This window comes from Megachile rotundata, chromosome 11, assembly GCF_050947335.1.
Source record: "Megachile rotundata isolate GNS110a chromosome 11, iyMegRotu1, whole genome shotgun sequence".
Lineage (NCBI taxonomy): Eukaryota > Metazoa > Arthropoda > Insecta > Hymenoptera > Megachilidae > Megachile > Megachile rotundata.
In genome coordinates, this window is record NC_134993.1 from 17,079,168 (window position 1) to 17,097,597 (window position 18,430).

Consider the following 18,430-nt stretch of genomic DNA (forward strand, 5'->3'; position numbering starts at 1 on the left):
GAACTGCCGCTGCTTAACGTTGTCACGAATCATCGGAAAGTGGTACTGTCGGTGAGTAATTTTTCAACACGGAAGATCGACGTCGATTGGTCGGAAGAGTCGTCAGGTAAACGTGCCGGAGATGAATAGTAGAATCGATAAATTCCAATTTCGAGACAACGGATTCGTTGCACTGTCCGGAGAAAACGTTTCGAGATACGTTCGATTAAAGTACCTGGCCTCTAACTACTCCTATCTCTACACAGATATCCTCACGCGTTCGTAATCGATTACGCGGCGCAATACCAATTATTTATAACGATATCCGCGTTATTCTGTATCTGTAACGATTGTTTGACCTTCGCTTAAAAGCGTTCTCGATCACGCGCAATGTACAATGTGCGACACGTTTACGGGCTTGTTTTAAAGACACTGCTGCATCGATATGTCAACGTACACGCTTATTACGAATGTTTCAAACGCTCAGTACCTAACATAAGTCACAAAAAATTACGATCATTTCACGCAATTACTATAAAAAAGCATACGTATACATATTACGTGTATATATACATATATATGTACCTCTATATACACCTTTATGTTTCTGGCTATATATTATTCGTTATCTCTATCTACGTATAGGGGCCGATCTTATATTTTTTTTTAACAATCCGAATCGTATCGACGTGAAAACAAAGAACAATTAAAAATAAAGGAAATATATTTTTGTGCGGGGAAAAGAAAAATTTCTTTGCAAGTGGTAGATATTCCGTTCTTATGGACCGACTTTCAAGAACCGTAGTCGGTTAGTGTATCCGCGGAAACTCGATTACTTTACAGTTATTAATTTTTCATTTCAATACCGCGTTCTGTTTTCAGTATTTCACAAATGAAAATATACGAGACTCCTCGTATAATACTCGAAAGACAATCTCATTACAATAGCAATGTATAAAACTCTATGCGAAATAAACTTATGAAAAACTGATACTCCTACTGTAACAAGTGTTCCGGTCTGCTATTCTGTAAATGACAAATATCTATGGCTATTTGCTACAAAGTAAGGAACGTTATGAGAAATCAAACTAAAAAGTAGTACTTATCAATGTATTTGAAATATTATATATATTTACATATTGATTTTACTAAACGTAGGTAGAAGTAAATTTTATTTATCAGGAATTCCTTCCAAACCCTGAAAAATATCAACCGTATTAAATGTATTTACTTATTAACAACTAAAACATTAAATATGATATTTATATACGATAATAAACAAAAATCAGTTACCCGTGGTTTTCTGTAATCACCAGTTAATGCTTCATCCCTTTCTGACATTATGGTAGTCCAATGCAGACTATGATCCCTTCTTATTGGCTGTCATGACAAAACATATAAAAATTATTATAAGATTCATAATTAATAAATAAAAACAAACATAACTGTACAATTCAATTGCAAAATAACAGACGTTAAAACAACGCAGTCATTCAGTTACAAATGTAAATGACATTTATTATGCAAACACTTCTCCACAGAGGTTATGTCGAAGAGATTACTTACATTGCCATAAATCTTCTTTTCCACATAATATGGAATTATTTGCGGCACTGCAAAAACAGCTCCTAATATAGCTAATGTTGGAAGTACTTCATACCACATTTTTGATTAATTATTATTAAATTACGATCTTTACAACTGGAACATCTATTCACGATTACGTCATTCCAACTCAATCGATATATTAGGGATACGAATTCGACTTATCTACCGTTGATATCGATTTTATTATGACTTTACATTTCACTAATTTTTTAAAAAACAGCAAAGTTCCATATAAAAAGGGAATAAAAAAAGATAATTACGTTTCATAGCCCTCTGTCAAATTTTCAAATTAATTTAGTTATTAACAAGACAATTTTCTCGTATACAGTCATAAATGTATATTATTTGCGTACAAACAATTACAAGGTTAAACGTTTGAAACTTTATAATTTCTTCATGATATATATTCGATTTATCTCTTTCCTGGACGACTATAAAAATTCAATGTCATTTCATTCAAATTTTATCAGAAAAGAATTTGCGCATGGAGAGGCAATAGTACGAACGCCGGTTGAACTTCTTCAAAACTGTTTTTGGGCACGTGGTACGTATCATAAAATTCAGTGATTCTCAGTTTCTTTTTAGTTTTATTTTAAAACTCACATTCGTATGCTTTTATGCGTTTATAAAATATCGATTGGTATAAATTTCGGTTACCTTCCCCCTCATAATGACGTCGGATATGTTATCAGAAAAGTTCACGCGTAACTTGATACAAGGTACATATCTCTCAAATGAATAAATTTGCTCCGTATAATTAATTAAAATTGTTCTATGACACGATCTCACTTATAATTATATTTGATTACTTTATTAAAAAAAAAAAAAAAAGGAAAAAAAGAAAAATGGTAAGTGTTAGTAAACATTGGATTTATTCTTAACATTGGATGAACGTTTTGTAATTTAAATGCATAAAATTAGTGATATTAAAATACCTTTAAATTGATAAAATATGTATTTTTTTTCTAGTAACTTTAATTAGCTCAAAAGATTAAAAGTAAACCATAAATTTCTATTACAGGACAGCTTAAGAAGAAACTTCAGGCCACCGAAAATGCTATTAAAACTGTATTCTCTTTTCATTCTAATATTGGATCTTGTAACATTGCTAATTGGTATAGCGTTTGCTATTTTAGTTGCATTTTATAGAATGATTAGGCCTCCACCTTTGAAAAGTCTTCGCAGAGAAACTGCAATGGTAGTAAAATGTTAAGCCTTGTCAGCTGATAATTTGGTAGAATTACAAAGTATTTTCCTTTTGTTTTAGGTGGTTGGTGCAGGACGTGGAGTAGGGAGAGAATTAGCAATTCATTTATGTCAATTAGGGGTTAATGTTGCTTGTGTAGACATCAGTGTTGAAAACTGTTATGGTACCGTACAACAAGCATCTAGAGCTTTAGGAGTAGCTAAAGCATATATTTGTAATATAACGGATAAAACCGAAGTAAGCATAATATTTGTAAAATTGACATGTACATACACAGTGTAATAGGTATCATTGATTTGATTGCAAATGAAATACAATAGGTAGCTCATACAGTGAATATTATTCAATCAGAGTTAGGTGAAATTACGATGCTTTTCCATTGCTGCAGTATACCTAGTCCTAGAGCGTTACTTCAGGATCCACCAGAAATAAGGCATACAATTGATTTGACAGTTATTAGTCACTTCTGGGTAAATATATATCACATATATATACATTGTAAATAGTATTTAAAATATAATCTTCAATTACTGTGTTTCAGTTGCTGGATACAGTTTTACCATGTATGGAACGCGCTGGCAAAGGACACATAGTAGTTTTGTCGTCTGTAGCTGGTCTCTCGGGTGGTGCTACAGGAAGAAGTAGAGTTCCATTATCAACTGCACAGTTTGCAGTTCAAGGATTGGCTGAATCATTACATACTGAACTAAGACATTCTAATAGTAACATCATAATCACTTTAGTTCACGTTTATCCGTTTATTGTAGGCGCTGAAGTGGCGAAAGATATTCGTTTCAGGTAAGCAGCAAATTGAATTACATTACACTACACTATACTAAAAATTTGTTTCTGGTTTTGTTCAGAATACCGAGTTATTTCGGCACGATGCCAGCTGCAGAAGCTGCTAAACAAATCTTAGACGGTGTTCGGCGAAATTACGCCGAATTTAGTGTACCTGGTTATTTACTCTATTTGGGACATATTCTTAGGTAATTTTTGCATTATTATTACTAATAGACGTACTAAATTTTCGAAATTAATTTACATATCATTGATATTTTGTATTTTTAGGATACTTCCAAAAAAAGCATCATTTATGTTACGCGATCTGTTAGACACGGGCGTTGATTTTGGATGATATTTACATTTTTTTTCTTTCTTATTAAAATATAGACATTAATTTTGATTATACCGTTAACACATATGCATATATTGTGGAAGAATGAGGGAGAAAATTGTCCGTGGTTTTCACGCGAAAAAGAATATCGAGTTATATAGAAATGAATGTTTTATTTTTCGCTTTTTTTTTCTTTTTTTTTTGTATGACTTAATCATCGAGATAATTTGTAATAAAGATCAATTTTTTTTTTTATACCTTTTTGTCTCATGAATGTGATATGAAACCTGGTACGTACGTACTTTGTTACATACGTATATGTACATACATTGAATTAGCTATGAATATCTTATAAATAATTTGCTATTTAATATGAAAAGTATATGGCATAATTAACATTTAGGTATAAAGTAATAACTAAAATTTTTATACTTACTGTTAAGCGTATGATATCTATAAGTCATATACAAAAATTGTAAACGCAATATAAATCTTATACATGTATGGTGATTTAATGCGATGAAATATATTTTTTCATATACAATAAACTATACTTTGGGTTCAATCTTAAAAAATTTCGAAATATATATACAATGTATGTGTATATATGTACATTTATAACGAATCGTAATGCCTTGTTGACATTTTTGTAGAGAGAATGCCGAATATTAATAAATAAATACGTTATTCGTTACTAATTGTATTAAATTCTTTGTTAAGTAGAAAAAATAATTGTGCATTTTATAAATACGAAAATGCATCGATAATAAGAATCACTATAATGTGATTAAAAATATACATTGCTATGACAGTACCACTTTTATGTATGCACGTATGTTTGTGTGTATGTACATCTAAGTATGTGCGAACTATTTACAAAATCTAAATTATAGAGTAGTTTGTCATGTTCATAAAATTAATTAAATCTTTAGTAAATTCTAAATAAAAATATGTACATTTTTCGTGTTGTTCAGAAAATACGTGGATCCAACGTTTCAGATTATCAGTAAGTAGGGAAAACAATTCATGATTTACAATGTGAATTCATTAAAGTTGGGACAATCGGTAGGTGATGATTCAGATCCCAACACTGGAATGAGTTTATGCTAATCTAAACCAGGGGGGGCTGGTTCTGAAACATCAGTTTCCATTGTATCTGGTTTTTGTTCGATCGGATAATCACCGGGTGGTGCCTGCAAGAAATTTAAGGGGGATCTGTTTGGATCAGTTCATATATTTATTTTGTTTTTATGATAGTATAAAAATCAAGTTTTTTATATACAACTACTTTTACTCACAATATCAAATTCATCATGCATGTCACAAGGTGATTTACCCTGAATAACATCCATTATGGATTGCGGAATGTGTGCTTTCTGAAAAATCACATTATTTTCACATAAATCAAATTTTTATTGAAAAAAGAAAGAAAAAAAAAAAAAAAAATACGAAATACAATTTCTAGTGTAATATATGTAAACGAGATTACCTGATTTTCAGCAAAAGCTTCAACGTGTGCTAATAAGGGTGCCCTTAGATTACTGGCCATCTTCAGCGCTTCTGCTAATTGTGCCGGTGGAAGCTGCAAAATAACAGCAAAACTCTGTGGTTGTGTACGTTCACAGCACTTCACGAAACCCTCCCAGACTTTTGGCTGTTTCCAAACTTGTTTCAGAATTAACCGTTGCAGTATATTCATAACGAATCCACTTAATCTTGGGTACAATGCTAAACTTTGTATCACTGTTCGCATTAACAGAGTAGGAAGTGGTGTCATTTCCATAAGATGTTGCATTACTACAGCTACAGTCTCTTGCGTATATACTTGTTTTTCCGCGAAGCACAGAGACGTAGCTGAAAATTGATGGCATTAAAAGAGAAATCGAATATAGAAAGACATACGTAACATTACCTACGAAAAGAATGATATATCGCACCTTTTATAACTGTTTTTAATTCCGCTTTACTTGGATCTATATTATGTAAAGCTATTAATAATTCTGCAGGTGTAATAGGAGATGTATGAGGTACACCACTGTCATTATTATGAGTTCCTAATAGCCTGTTGAATACCTCTTTGACAACAATAGGATTTAATTTGATAAGTTTCGGAAGGGCAGAAATGACTTCTTTCTTCGTCAAACCGTTCAAAACTGGTATTAAAAACCGAACATCCGAAACCCTAGTCTGATAAAGCTCTCGTACCCTTGCTACTAATTCGGCACTTGGTGCGGCTAAATATAAAATACAGTATCGTATATATTAAATACTAAAATATGAATGTAAAATAGAGAATTTTAAGTTTACGTACATTTTTCTGTAAGAATATGAATAATTCTTGTAACTAATGTTTCGGCACCTTTAGGACAATTTTCGACTAATGCTAATAACTGTGGACTACCCATTCCTAAAGATCTTACAGGTCCTTCTACTAGTCTAAGAACCATGCGTTTCACATCCGCGCTCATTGACGTATAAACTCTCGCCAGCCTGAAAACGCTGATATCAGTAATTAACACTTATTTATGAAACACTAATCGAAACGTGAACCCACTCATGAATTAAATCTTGATGCTCGCTCAATAAAGCAAGATACAATCCAAGACAAGCTCTTGTAGTAGACTCAGTCCATTGAGTTTCCACTTGCGGTCTACCTCTGTCTTGTCCGAAAACGATTTCAGGTGGAGTATGAAGTCGTAAGAAACCTAAATAAAGAACTGCATACTCTTCTATAAGTTTACTTAATTCAGGACGACTATACAGCTGGCAAACTAAGTCTATTGCAGCTTCTCTTATCTGTTCCAAAACAAATGTTAGAGAATATTTAAAATACTTGAAGCATCAAACTATTGAAACTTACCGTATTGTTTTCATGACCGGTATGACATAGTAACACGTTTAAGAAAACTAATTGTTTCGTCGGTCTACGAACAACCATGTCTTTTAACAGCTGCAACGGTGCTAATCCTCTTGTTTCGTCGGAAGAAACCATTTTTAAAGCCTCAACAGCATCTTCGGTAATTAAAGGAGCTTCCAAGTATAATCTTTTTTGACACATGTGTAATAATTAGTATTATCGATATTATTTCATTATCGGGAGCTTTCGGAAATAATTTATTACCTGCATAGTAACGTATCGCGATCCTTGCCTTGGACTAAGTCTATCGCGGACACTAAAGTGCACAGCAGAAAATTATAAGCTTGGTGTGGTGCTTCTTGAGGCTTCGTGCATAATGTAGTTCGTCTTTGGAAACCCTGTAGTAACGCGTACTCTTCGTATAGCCAACCTAAGGCTAAATCCAAACGATTTCTCATATCATCGGTAATATAACGTAATACTGCTTCCTTAATGTACGGATTAAATGTTGCAGCCAAAGTAGTTAAAATCTTTGATCTAAAATGGTATAATTTAATTTAATTTAATCTTTAATCTTGATTCATCGTATTCTATTGAAAAATGAAACAATTGTTCACCTTACAGCCGCTACACCGCCAAATACAGCTGTTTTTTCAGAAAGTAGAATTCTATTGACTGCCATTAATAACATTTTTTCTTTCACTTCTTTCGATAACGGTTTTGTAACTTCAGACAATTTTAAAGCTTTTAAGCGGGTTCTTGTTTTCGCGAGTGATTTCTCATGAGCCTCCAAAGAAGCTTTTGCTTCTTTTTCCTTTTCTCGGTCTTTTTCACGCTTTCGTTCCCGTTTTGCTTCAGCTACGCTAATGGTTGGATTTTTCACCAAATCTTCCATTACGGCATCTTCATCTTTAGCTTCTTTTTTCTTCTTCGTTTTAGCTTGTTTTATTTGCGTCGCTAGTAATTTAGCAATCGTCTGACGTTGAATATTTATATCAGTTGTGGAAGTAGGTTGGTATTCTCTTTGAAATATTGTTGTCATCGTGTCTGGGACCCAAGCCTATCAACAAAATATACTTTATAAAAGAGTGTCAGGAGCGATACTAATGTTTATCAGTTTTATTAACAAAAGTAGGCACCATGCTATCCATGACTAAATCCGTAGCAATTTCCACGCTTAGTCTTTCGGTGATAAAACTTTCCGAAAGCTCGATCAATTCCGGTAGTTTTGGAGTGGATACTGTATTGGATACAATTTCCGATTCATCCGGTATTAATGGAGCTTCAATTTTAACACGTTTTGCGGCAGAAGCAGCCGCGGCTTCCTTAAAAATTATACAAATTGCTAATAATGAAAATTTCATTAATACAATTAACAGAAGTTAATTATAAAATATTTACTTGCTGACGCTTTTTTATACGTCTAATATCTTCAGGTTTCGGATAAGCCTTAATTATTTCCTGCTCTTTTGCACCTAATTGTGTTAACTGTTTAGCTATCATAGATGCAAATTCTATGCTAGCAGGATGTTTCATTAATCCTAGTAAAGTTAATTTTAGCTGTTTCTGTACACTGGTTACCTGAGAATCGGATAACGTTGGTGGTAAATCATGTTGCAACCTTTGTAAAGCTGCAAATTAAAATCGTTTCGTTATATACTCTCAGAGTAATGTATCATGTTTCTAACTATTTTATATACCTTGTATTACACCTGGCATAAATTGAGGTCTTGTTTTAGCAATTAGGGCCAGAGATCCCATGCACGTCATTAAATTGACGCTACTAACATGCGGAGATCCATGAAATTTAATTAATAAATCCATTACATCGTTAGCTTCTTCTTCTAATTTTCTTCTTCTAGCTATTTTTAACGTTAATGGAATATCCTCTAAAGAGAAATCGTCTGGTTTTTTTGGAGAATCTGGGTCAGGGTACGTTTGTATCAAAACAACACCCTCAAGAAATTTTACAGCTTGCGTTCTAATACTGAAAAGCGAAAGAATCTTCTTTAACTCGAATATAATGCACACGAACAGAATAGATAAGATAATTTTCTTACCCATCATTATCGCTATCAATCATATTAATAATCTGAATTTTAAGGGCACTAAGTTGACTCCATGCCACTTCCATTTCAGGTGTAACAGCACTAGCGCTAGCTATCCATTTTAATGCAGCTCTCAATATTCTACCGCTAGCTCTAAGAGCTCTTTTAGCAACAGCCGATGATTCGTCGGAAACTAATCTCAGGAGTATCTGAACAACGCGCGGAATTACTTCTGGTTGTTTTACTCTGTAAATAGATATACAATATTTGTCTCGGTATACCAAAAGAATGTTTGCAAGCCTGTTACATAATACATTCGAATAACAATCTTTACCCAGCTTCTTCTATAAAACCTGTTACCGTTTTCCTAACTTCTGCATTCCTATCTAAAGAGAATTGCAATGCTTCGTCCAAATATAACGGAAGCAATTGTGGTTCTTTATTTACTAATATTTCTTGGACTTTAGATAAATTTGTAACTTTAACATCTTCTCCTGAACTTAAAGAGGCTTCGTTCAACCATTCGACTACCTGCGAGGTTTAATGAATAAAGTCATTTTTGTATTCTTCAGCAACTAGCAATAAGTGCTTTCATAACTAGAAAGTTAAAGAAACTTTTGCAAGTTGTTATTTTAAAAAAATTACTATAAACGATCAAATTATGTTGGTCATGGACTATTTTTAAGGTTATGACACTGACCAAATCACCCGGTCCCTTTTCTGGTTCTGATCTTCTGTGTATTCGAGGATCCATTGTATTTAATGGTAAATTATTCAAAACCAAATGAGAAGAATAATTACTGAAAAGAAAATTTTCCAACAATTATGCGTCGAGGCGTCGATATGCTATATGATACACTCCTCTGTTTCTCATAGATTTAACCTATTTAAGAAACCAAATAATTTATCTAATAATCGAGCTAGAAATCTATATTGTTCCATACGATAAATTTTCCCAGTGTCGTGTTTAAAAATATTAATTAGCAAACGTAAAAAGATGCCTCTACATTTAACAGAATCGCTTGCGTTGCCATCTTGGCATTTTTTTTATTACGCGGTAAGCGCTGCACTCGTTTGATGGATAGAAAGCGGGAATTTAAAGATTTTTAATGTATATATTTTTCATTAATTTTAAGCACGTTTGTACCTTGTATTAGTTTAACTCCTTAAAAAATTTTCTAAATTAATTTATTAAACATTCTGTAAAAGACTCATCGGGATAAAAATTTACATAATACGTATACGCGATTCCTTTAAGACTTTCGTTTATATGTACTGTATATGTATACAGTACACTATACATATATTCAGTATGTTTTAACAAACAAACTGTGTAATAACAAACTGTCAATTTTTAGGAAATAACATTGTTTAAACGCAGTAATATAGATCATATTTAAGTTATTCTATGATGAATAAATTATGTAATCAGCATTTTTGGCTGAAAAGTTATCGAGGGGGTTTAAAAGTTATCGATAAATATGTTTGAAGCGTTAAAGGTCAAGTAGATTGAACTGATAGACATGTAAGCCTTATAATCTACTAGATAATAAAGAGAAGAATTTATGAACAAAACGAAAAGACAGAGTTTATTATCGAAACATAAAATTTCTTTGTACATATATTCTTCGATCAAACTTCTGTCGTCTGTCGAAGTGATACGTAATGTGATTCGTGCTTTCTGAACAGTAAGTGCTATGATTTCAAGTTTTTATGAAAGAATTGTCGGTACGTGTTCGACAATGGTGCCGGACCAGCCAAAAATCCTCTGTGTCGGATTAACCTGTATGGATATCGTACAAACCTGCAAGCAATATCCCGTGGAAGATTCTGATGAAAGGTGAGATCTATACGCGCGATTGCGCGATGTCACAGTGATTCGTATTTTATTGTTTACATCGATCAGCTGATATTGACATTGTTGACATTATAACGAAACTATATTAAACATCGATCAGTTATTAATTAAATTACTTATTCCATCAAACTCAACGATTTAATAGAATGATCTTTGATCGTAACCGTAAAAAATGTCTGTATTTTATTAACGATCGATGAGACGTCTGTTTCAAGAAAAATATATTTGACAAGTAATTTAGAAAATTACAGACTTTCATTTGGTCTTAATATAACTTGATCTCGTTATTTGATGTGTAGATCTTTGGAATATAGATGGCAAAGAGGAGGCAACGCGTCAAACACTTGCACCGTACTTTCTCAACTGGGAAGCCCTTGTGAATTTTTTGGTACTCTAAGCGCAGAAGAACATTTAAGTTTTTTGCAAAATGACATGAGGAAACACAATATCGATTTCTCTCATTGTCCTATGATAGAAGATATCGGATGTCCAACATCTACCGTCATTTTAAGTTTAACTTCTGGTTCTCGTACAATTCTTCATTATAATCCAAATCTTCCAGAATTAACGCTGAAACATTTTGAACAGTTACATTTAGAAGATTATAGCTGGATTCACTTTGAGGGCAGAAATTTAAACGAGGTTTTATCTATGATGCAATGCGTGGAAAACTATAATAATATGTTAAACTATAGTCAAGACTCTAACAATAAAGAAGCAGACATAAGTCAGACACCGATCACGGTTAGCGTAGAGTTAGAAAATCCAAAGCAGGAACTACTGGATTTATTACCTTACGTCGACGTAGCATTTATATCCAAGGAATTCGCTCAGAGTAGAGGATACGATAATATGAGCGAAACATTGAAGAACATAAGCGAAGATGCCAAATCTGGGTACGAATTTATACTATTAAGAAGCTGTTAAATTGTGGTATATAAAATGTTTCTATTATTTATCGCGTTCCGTTTCTAGGGCAACTCTTATTTGCGCTTGGGCCGATCGAGGCGCCATGGCAAGAACTCCGGACAACATCATAGTACAATCTCCTGCATTTCCACCAGCGAAAGTCGTGGATACTTTGGGTGCTGGCGATACTTTCAATGCGGCCGTGTTGCATTTCTTAAATAATGCGAAATTAGAATTTATCAAAAGCAAAACGTCGGAATTAGACGAAGTAAATAGTACTTTTAAAAAAAATGTAGCAAAAAATTATAATATCGAAAGTTTAGAATGTAGTCATACGGAATTTATTAGCCAAAATGTATTGCAAACAGCCGTAACGTTCGGTTGTCAAGTAGCCGGTGCTAAAGTTGGTATGAAAGGTTACGATAAATTGAATGAAATTTTTAAAGATAGATTAAAGATATAACTAAAATATAACATTAAATTAGGCTAATAAATATTTCAGAAATTCGGACAATGATCAGGGACATTATTATAGGAATTTTGCAAGATGTTTTAAAAAATTGAATTCGCGATAGTTCGAAGGATGTTATCGTGGATTGCTTTTAATCGTTCGCTAGAAATTGTTTTTAATCGGATAACAATGATTATAACAATGATTAGTCTTATTTTCATAGGCGAATGTTGTTGTATGCTTACTGAATGGAATAAAATTCGACCGTGACGAGAATAAGAATACGTAGAAATATTTGTATATTTATTTATTATTACGTTAGAAGATGAAGACGCAATACGAATCGTTACATATAAACATGACGAGATATTTTCTCGATTACATTTAAATCATTATACATAGAATTTTTTTCTCTTACGATATATCGTAAGACGGGTGTAGATATGGTAACGACGATAAAAACCAGATAATCGTGTTAAACGTTCTATCTTCTTCACATACCGTAAAACTATCTACAAATTTATAAAACGTAAAAGTAAAAATTTAAATAGGATTTATAAAAAGTAGTGGTAATACAAAGTAAATACCACGGACAAGCGACACGTGATAAATCAGAAATTATTTCTTATAGATAGTTTACGAAGATCATTCGTAATTGTAAGCGAATATATTCTTGTTTAACATTTCGTTATAGAGTGCTTATACAGTTATATAACACTTCCTTGCACGGCACTTACATAGGAACATTAAATGTTCGCTAACTATCTGCTTCAACACCGGCGTCTAGGAAGTCTATCGTACTGCGTAAGCACGTCTCTGGAGCACATCTGAAGTGTAAAGAATAAATGTATTATCGAACGATAATAAAAAAAAAAGGTATAGATGTGGTTGATGCAAACAAAGTTGATGTAACAAGTATTACATACCTGTAAAAAGCATTTATATAGGCCCAGAACGAGGGAATAGAGAGTTCCACGTAGTTTCGCCTCTGTGCTTTAACTATTTCAGCAGCTGCATCTTTCGGTGAAATGATCGCCATGAAGCTTGTAAATCTAACGAAAGAAATAGCATTTTATTAGTTCTATCATGTCGTTCTATTCTGTCAATTATTACGTGGCCCTTCTCCGTGCAATATATTTTCACCTTTAGTCCAGTAATCGAGTCTGCATGCAAATAACATTGTACAGATCGTTCGTTAAACTTGTTATACTTTCTTTTTACTGTTTGTATTTTTTAAGCAATTTTACCTGATCTTCGGTTTCTTGCAGAGACCCGTGTTCACCATGTACGGACAAATCGTGGTGAAATTAATATTCGAAGCCTTGTCCTTGTTGGATACTCTGAGCTCTTCGTGCAGGGCTTCCATCAATCCTGGAATACAAAGAATTAGCCAGAATGGAGCCAGATTCCACTATTGATTCCACTATTGATTCCACATTGATAATAGTGATCTATTATATTTACCTCTGACAGCAAATTTCGAGGCGCAGTAAGGAACGAGATTAGGTAGACCAAAAAATCCAGCAACCGAGGAAAGAGCAACGACATGACCATGATTCTTTTGAATCATGCTGGGTAAGAAAGCTTGCAAGGTCTATAAACGGTAAGTGAATGAATCGGTGAGGTTTATCGTTAACGATAAACTATCGGTTTTCTTCAAAATAAATTACCCAAAAGTGTGCCATCACATTGATATCAAATATCCGTTTAATTTCTTCAGGTGTGTGATCCAGCAAATTACGGGTGGGCATAATGCCAGCATTGTTAATCAGAATCGTCACGTTCCCGACTTCCTTTCTCATTACCTCGGCTACCTGAAACACCTCTTCTCTGTTCGATACGTCGCATCTGTAAAATTGATTTTAATTGTTTCGTTCCCGAAAATATGTATCGAGTAACGCGGAGAGATTGTCGGATGCTCTATGTACTTGTAACCGTAAGCTTTCGACGCGCCGAGTTTCTTAATTTCATTGATGGTTTCATCGTTTCCTTGTTGGTTCAAGTCCCAACAGACAACCGTAGCGCCCAGAGAGGCATATTTTAACGCTACTTCTCTGCCGATTCCGTGGCCTGCGCCTGTAACCTGTGCAACGAGATACAGCGATTATATTATCGTATAAAGATGTACCGTGTGTATGAATAAAAATCCAGCCGACGCAAGTGCCAGTCGCATCGAGGCTTAACAACAGAAGTAATTAATTGCGTACGACATAAGTTATATAAGTATTTTGTTTCGCCTGTGGGGTTTGCTTTCCTTTTTATACGCGAATCGATCGAGTCATTAACGTACCAGAACAATTTCTCCAGCGACGCTTTTCTCCTCTACAGGTACGAACAATCTGTATACGCCTTCGACGATGTAACAGAGAATCTTCAGAAGAAGGAGCAGCACATCCGCCACGATCAACACACCTCCGTACGCCTTCGCCATAATTTCTTTGAACGTTACTCTGCAACGGCACGTCCATCGTTCAATTTCATTCGTATTACATTTTTCTATTTAAACTCTGTTAATAAATAGCGATAATCGTCGTTCGAATGTTTTCGTGTACGTTCGAAAATTTTTACGCTAAATCGTTCGCGAGGAAAGGTGGTTATGTAAAATCCTCCGACCAGTTGAACGCTAAGCCTTTCAATTTCACCGTTTGCGAAATTTTAAGCCTTTGATTTGGGACAAACGACAATCGCGATCATTCTATTCATCTCCGTTTCTATTCGATCGCGACGAAAGTTTCTGATGTTCGGAATTTTTTAAGAACGCTTTCAACCTTGACGATAGGTGTTAAAAAAAATATTTTCATTCCTGTGCTTTTCGTTACGCTCGCGTCAAACGTTCACACGTTTGATAGAGACAACGCACGCTCGTACGATTTCAGCAATATTTTAATAAACATTTAAACGATTACGACGTAGAATACAATCTAAAAGGATATTTATACGAAGCAACACGGAGATAAAGAAAAGCGCTAAATCAGCGGTAACAACTGGCATAACTCTGTTCGTTGAAACTTACAAATAGATCGATCGAGAAAATCACTTTATAATTTTGCTACCGCGTAAGTCGGCTTTGAGGGAAATGATAGTTACGCGCGCAAATTGTTCGAAACAGCAGTGTTAGAAGACAATCATTTCGAACGCGCATCCACTGTCACGGCGATAATCGAATCTTACTGATATCGCATTCAATTAATAGATAGCTCTCAAAATGAATAATCGGCAAAATCGCGTAAACAATTCGTGGGAAGGAAATTTTTTATACCTTTACTTTATGTGCTCGAGGAAATTGTTATTTTTATCGCGGCGGTAAACGTGTTACACCGATGAAAACAAAATTCCTTCGTATACAAGTACAAAGAGCAAAATAAAGGAACACACGAGTTTCCTTATCGGTACCAAATCGGTCTGGTCGTTCTTCAAAAGAAGCAAACGAAGAATCTGTCTGAACGAAAACAAGAATTTTACAAGAAAAGAAGAGACGCACAAGGTTTCCTTTGAAAAATAAAGAAAAGGACGCGAAGCGACGAACCGCAGTCGTCGGTGTTCAGATCGCAACTAAACCGTCCGACTATAAATGTTCCTTTTTGACTGGCATCGAGGAGATTCTTGGCATCGTCATCGAACGAGGGTTCAGCTATAGAATGATCACGAATGCCGGACGGAATAGCAGGTGGTAACATGGCTAGATATGCACTTCCGGAAGCGTATAATAATTTCGCTGAAAAATTATTATTGAACAGTGCGCACGATATAGTTACGCTATTTATCGTTTGATGCTTTTGCTCGATGTTCGAGGGCGGCCCGGAATTTCAGTCGATTATATCTCGGGAACGCGTTCCTATTTATTTTCTCGCAAACGATCTTTTAACTTACTTTTGCTTCTTTTCTGTTCGAAAGATTTTTTACAGTACTGGAGAGTGGTAAAATACCTGCGCATCTCCTTCGACTGCGGTCGATCAATTGGACCTTGTTTCCTTGTACGGCAGCTACTCGTCGAGTTTTCTCGTTCACAGTTGTGTCAAACGAATGTTAAGAAAAGCAACGGGTCATCGATAACGCGTTTCCCCGATTTCGTTTTACCCGTCTCGATGACCTCTGCCCGATAAATTCCTCCAACGCGACACAATCACAATCAGGGGACCGAAGAAGAAAAGAGGATGAAAACCGTTGAAATATGTATAGAACGAGAAACACACGTGCGTCACTTTCGCCGTCACGCACACAGTATGTCTCCTACCGAACTGTGAACATTTCTTCCTTTTCTCGTTGCACCGATCCACGGATATACCGGTTTTCATATGTAGTTTACGCAATCACTTTCGTTCCGCGATGCATCGGTCTTTCAGCCTACCATTGACCGGTGCTTTACTTTTGACTAGTATACGAATAATATACGAATAAAGATGCGAGAGTCGTTTTCCCCCCGTTTCGGTTTACATGTATACGCCGTATGATCAGTTGGCTGTTTCTCGAGGAAACCAGTTATATTATAGCGTTGTGTACTTATTTTTCGTACGTAATTAATATTAACGCTCGCTTAGTTTGCTTCCGGCTGTTGCTCGCCGCGACATTCGATAAATACGACGAGAGAAGCGGTTAATAGGCCGAGATAAAGGTAAATTAGATACGTTTACACAGAGCACTTGCGATGCTTTTTTAAGTGGAAAACTACGGAGTATTTATCTGGCAAAGCAAGAAAACCTTCTGAATTTATCTGGAACAAGAATGAAAACTCTTCGTCTCACGAAGGCGCCCGCCACCAAAAAAATGACAGAATGATAACCACTGCTGTATTATCGAAATAATAACACGGTGATTAGCCGGAATTAGCGATCGAGTTTATAAAATGATAATACTAATAATGCTAGGTTTCGATACTGTTAGAATCTTAAATGATCGAACCCTCGTGATTCGTAAACGTTCGATTAAGAGTAAACTGCCGAATAAACGCACCGTGTCGTTTGTTGATCCATTTCGCTGCGAACTGATTCAGCGAGAACGAGGCAAAATCATTGTAAATCGGGCGGGGACAGGGCAACTCGCGATATCGCATGTTTCAGATAAAAATGCGTTCGAATTAATAGATAAAGCACAGATAACAAGAACATTGGATATCTTGTTTGACTGCAACAAGTATAAATAAAAGATCGAGTCATTTGCATATCGCGTTGAAACGAGCATTTTAAAAAACAAACAGATTTTCTGAACTGTGTGTAATTGTTCGAGTTGAAAGTCGAATCCGTTGTCTATAGACTGTGGGTGAACGCACCAATTCATCGATTTCCCACGGGATAAGTTACGTATCTGTTCGATCCTTCGATGAATATTTACTTTTCGATTTCTCTTTCTGTTACACTCTGATTCGCGACGTATTTTAATGGAAAATCACCGAGAACGAGGAAAAATAGCAGTTTAAATACAAAAAGAAACACTGCTACTTTAATACGTCGTTATGCAAATTGAGTCGGTTTATTATGTATCGTTCATTATTGCTTCGTTATTTCAATAGTTCAAATGGTCTATACAATTTCCAACACGTCGGGTATATGTATAATCTGCACGACGAGCTTCGATAAAGGCATTGTCAAATGATAGAAATTTCGAGCTTTTATAGATGCGAACGGCGAGAGCAAGCCATGTGCGCTTTGTCGGGGCGCTTTCCTGGTCGCAAGGGAAACTTTTACGAGGCTAAAGAATAATGAATGGTCGTCAAGGGCCATGGTGACGTTGGTGTCCTCACGGCCAATGTTTTGCCGAAGAGGCATTCTTGTGCTGATCGTCAGCGTGGTAACGCGTCACGGAATAAACGAGATATTTTACCTATATATAAAGTACGTTCTACGCATCTACATAACGCATAGTTGTAAGTTTTTCCTCTAGAATGAAATTCAGACTTGACCGCTAGATTTCAAGATATGCTTTTCTTCTTTTATTCGACATAGAGTTTCATCCATGACGCGAAGGTTATTGTTAGATCAGTTAACGTATGTAGAAAACGATAGTATATCGAGCGTTCTTCGTTCTGTCTAGGAATAGTGAAATCGATATAGAGTTCATGAACCTCCCTTCGCGAGGAGAGGTTTATCAAGTGTAATAATGAACGTTTCATAAACCAGACCGTTCAAGTAGAATGGACAAATTCCTTGAACAAGTTTGCATGTCCAAATGTCGTATACATAAATTAACGATTAAATTTAACTCCATTGATTTCGAGTTATGCGAACGTTGTCATAGATAAAAATATTTCATTTTGATTACCACCAATTGCATCCATAAAATCCGACATGAAAACAAACATTGCAACTTGTATGTCAGGCCCATTAGCTCAGTTGGTTAGAGCGTCGTGCTAATAACGCGAAGGTCGTGGGTTCGATCCCCCCATGGGCCAACTTTTTTTTT

At 35.0% G+C, this 18,430-nt stretch overlaps 4 protein-coding genes and 1 non-coding gene across 14 annotated transcripts; 3 read left to right on the forward strand and 2 right to left on the reverse strand.

The window, feature by feature from the left end:
• Positions 1 to 1,075: 1,075 nt before the first annotated feature.
• On the reverse strand, positions 1,076 to 9,882 carry Sym (symplekin scaffold protein). Of its 2 annotated transcripts, none has more exons than XM_012295838.2 (18): positions 9,517 to 9,882; positions 9,151 to 9,347; positions 8,829 to 9,062; positions 8,469 to 8,755; positions 8,170 to 8,399; positions 7,908 to 8,093; positions 7,386 to 7,828; positions 7,033 to 7,305; positions 6,772 to 6,955; positions 6,466 to 6,707; positions 6,223 to 6,401; positions 5,849 to 6,145; positions 5,401 to 5,765; positions 5,210 to 5,287; positions 3,497 to 5,126; positions 3,326 to 3,423; positions 1,273 to 1,359; positions 1,076 to 1,177 (listed from the first exon to the last, which is right to left on the reverse strand). In XM_012295838.2, the coding sequence occupies exons 1-15, from the start codon at positions 9,568 to 9,570 to the stop codon at positions 5,091 to 5,093; spliced, it is 3,285 nt and encodes a 1,094-aa protein (XP_012151228.1). In that variant the 5' UTR covers positions 9,571 to 9,882; the 3' UTR covers positions 1,076 to 1,177; positions 1,273 to 1,359; positions 3,326 to 3,423; positions 3,497 to 5,090. The 2 variants fall into 2 exon arrangements, with proteins under 2 accessions (XP_012151228.1, XP_003707735.1); XM_003707687.3 differs by having other exon boundaries at positions 3,497 to 5,104; positions 9,517 to 9,881.
• Positions 1,528 to 9,149, forward strand: LOC100877487 (17-beta-hydroxysteroid dehydrogenase 13). Of its 4 annotated transcripts, XM_003707686.3 has the most exons (8): positions 2,138 to 2,306; positions 2,420 to 2,435; positions 2,609 to 2,785; positions 2,855 to 3,031; positions 3,115 to 3,264; positions 3,336 to 3,592; positions 3,658 to 3,783; positions 3,866 to 4,166. In XM_003707686.3, the coding sequence occupies exons 2-8, from the start codon at positions 2,433 to 2,435 to the stop codon at positions 3,930 to 3,932; spliced, it is 957 nt and encodes a 318-aa protein (XP_003707734.1). In that variant the 5' UTR covers positions 2,138 to 2,306; positions 2,420 to 2,432; the 3' UTR covers positions 3,933 to 4,166. The 4 variants fall into 4 exon arrangements, with proteins under 4 accessions (XP_012151230.1, XP_003707734.1, XP_076392947.1 ...); XM_012295840.2 differs by lacking the exons at positions 2,138 to 2,306; positions 2,420 to 2,435 and adding an exon at positions 1,528 to 2,131; XM_076536832.1 differs by lacking the exon at positions 3,866 to 4,166 and adding an exon at positions 8,908 to 9,149 and having other exon boundaries at positions 2,138 to 2,435.
• A 240-nt stretch (positions 9,883 to 10,122) lies between the features above and the next one.
• Positions 10,123 to 12,326, forward strand: LOC100882273 (ketohexokinase). 2 transcript variants are annotated; one of them, XM_012295850.2, is made up of 4 exons: positions 10,123 to 10,656; positions 10,974 to 11,570; positions 11,650 to 11,804; positions 11,934 to 12,326. In XM_012295850.2, the coding sequence occupies exons 1-4, from the start codon at positions 10,514 to 10,516 to the stop codon at positions 12,044 to 12,046; spliced, it is 1,008 nt and encodes a 335-aa protein (XP_012151240.1). In that variant the 5' UTR covers positions 10,123 to 10,513; the 3' UTR covers positions 12,047 to 12,326. The 2 variants fall into 2 exon arrangements, with proteins under 2 accessions (XP_012151240.1, XP_003707775.2); XM_003707727.3 differs by having other exon boundaries at positions 10,124 to 10,656; positions 11,650 to 11,851; positions 12,086 to 12,326.
• Positions 12,327 to 17,086, reverse strand: LOC100882384 (short-chain dehydrogenase/reductase family 16C member 6). 5 transcript variants are annotated; one of them, XR_001097283.2, is made up of 8 exons: positions 14,325 to 14,501; positions 13,963 to 14,117; positions 13,705 to 13,882; positions 13,499 to 13,628; positions 13,282 to 13,405; positions 13,178 to 13,197; positions 12,961 to 13,086; positions 12,327 to 12,861 (listed from the first exon to the last, which is right to left on the reverse strand). XR_001097283.2 is itself a non-coding variant. In XM_012295846.2 (8 exons), the coding sequence occupies exons 1-8, from the start codon at positions 17,002 to 17,004 to the stop codon at positions 12,792 to 12,794; spliced, it is 963 nt and encodes a 320-aa protein (XP_012151236.1). In that variant the 5' UTR covers positions 17,005 to 17,086; the 3' UTR covers positions 12,327 to 12,791. The 5 variants fall into 5 exon arrangements, 4 of the variants coding, with proteins under 4 accessions (XP_012151236.1, XP_003707776.1, XP_012151238.1 ...); XM_012295846.2 differs by lacking the exon at positions 13,178 to 13,197 and adding an exon at positions 16,985 to 17,086 and having other exon boundaries at positions 14,325 to 14,484; XM_003707728.3 differs by lacking the exon at positions 13,178 to 13,197 and adding an exon at positions 15,961 to 16,956 and having other exon boundaries at positions 14,325 to 14,484.
• Positions 17,087 to 18,345: 1,259 nt separating this feature from the next.
• TRNAI-AAU (transfer RNA isoleucine (anticodon AAU)) lies at positions 18,346 to 18,419 on the forward strand. The gene has a single exon. It is a non-coding gene; the product is annotated as a tRNA-Ile (tRNA).
• The last annotated feature ends 11 nt before the right edge of the window (positions 18,420 to 18,430 follow it).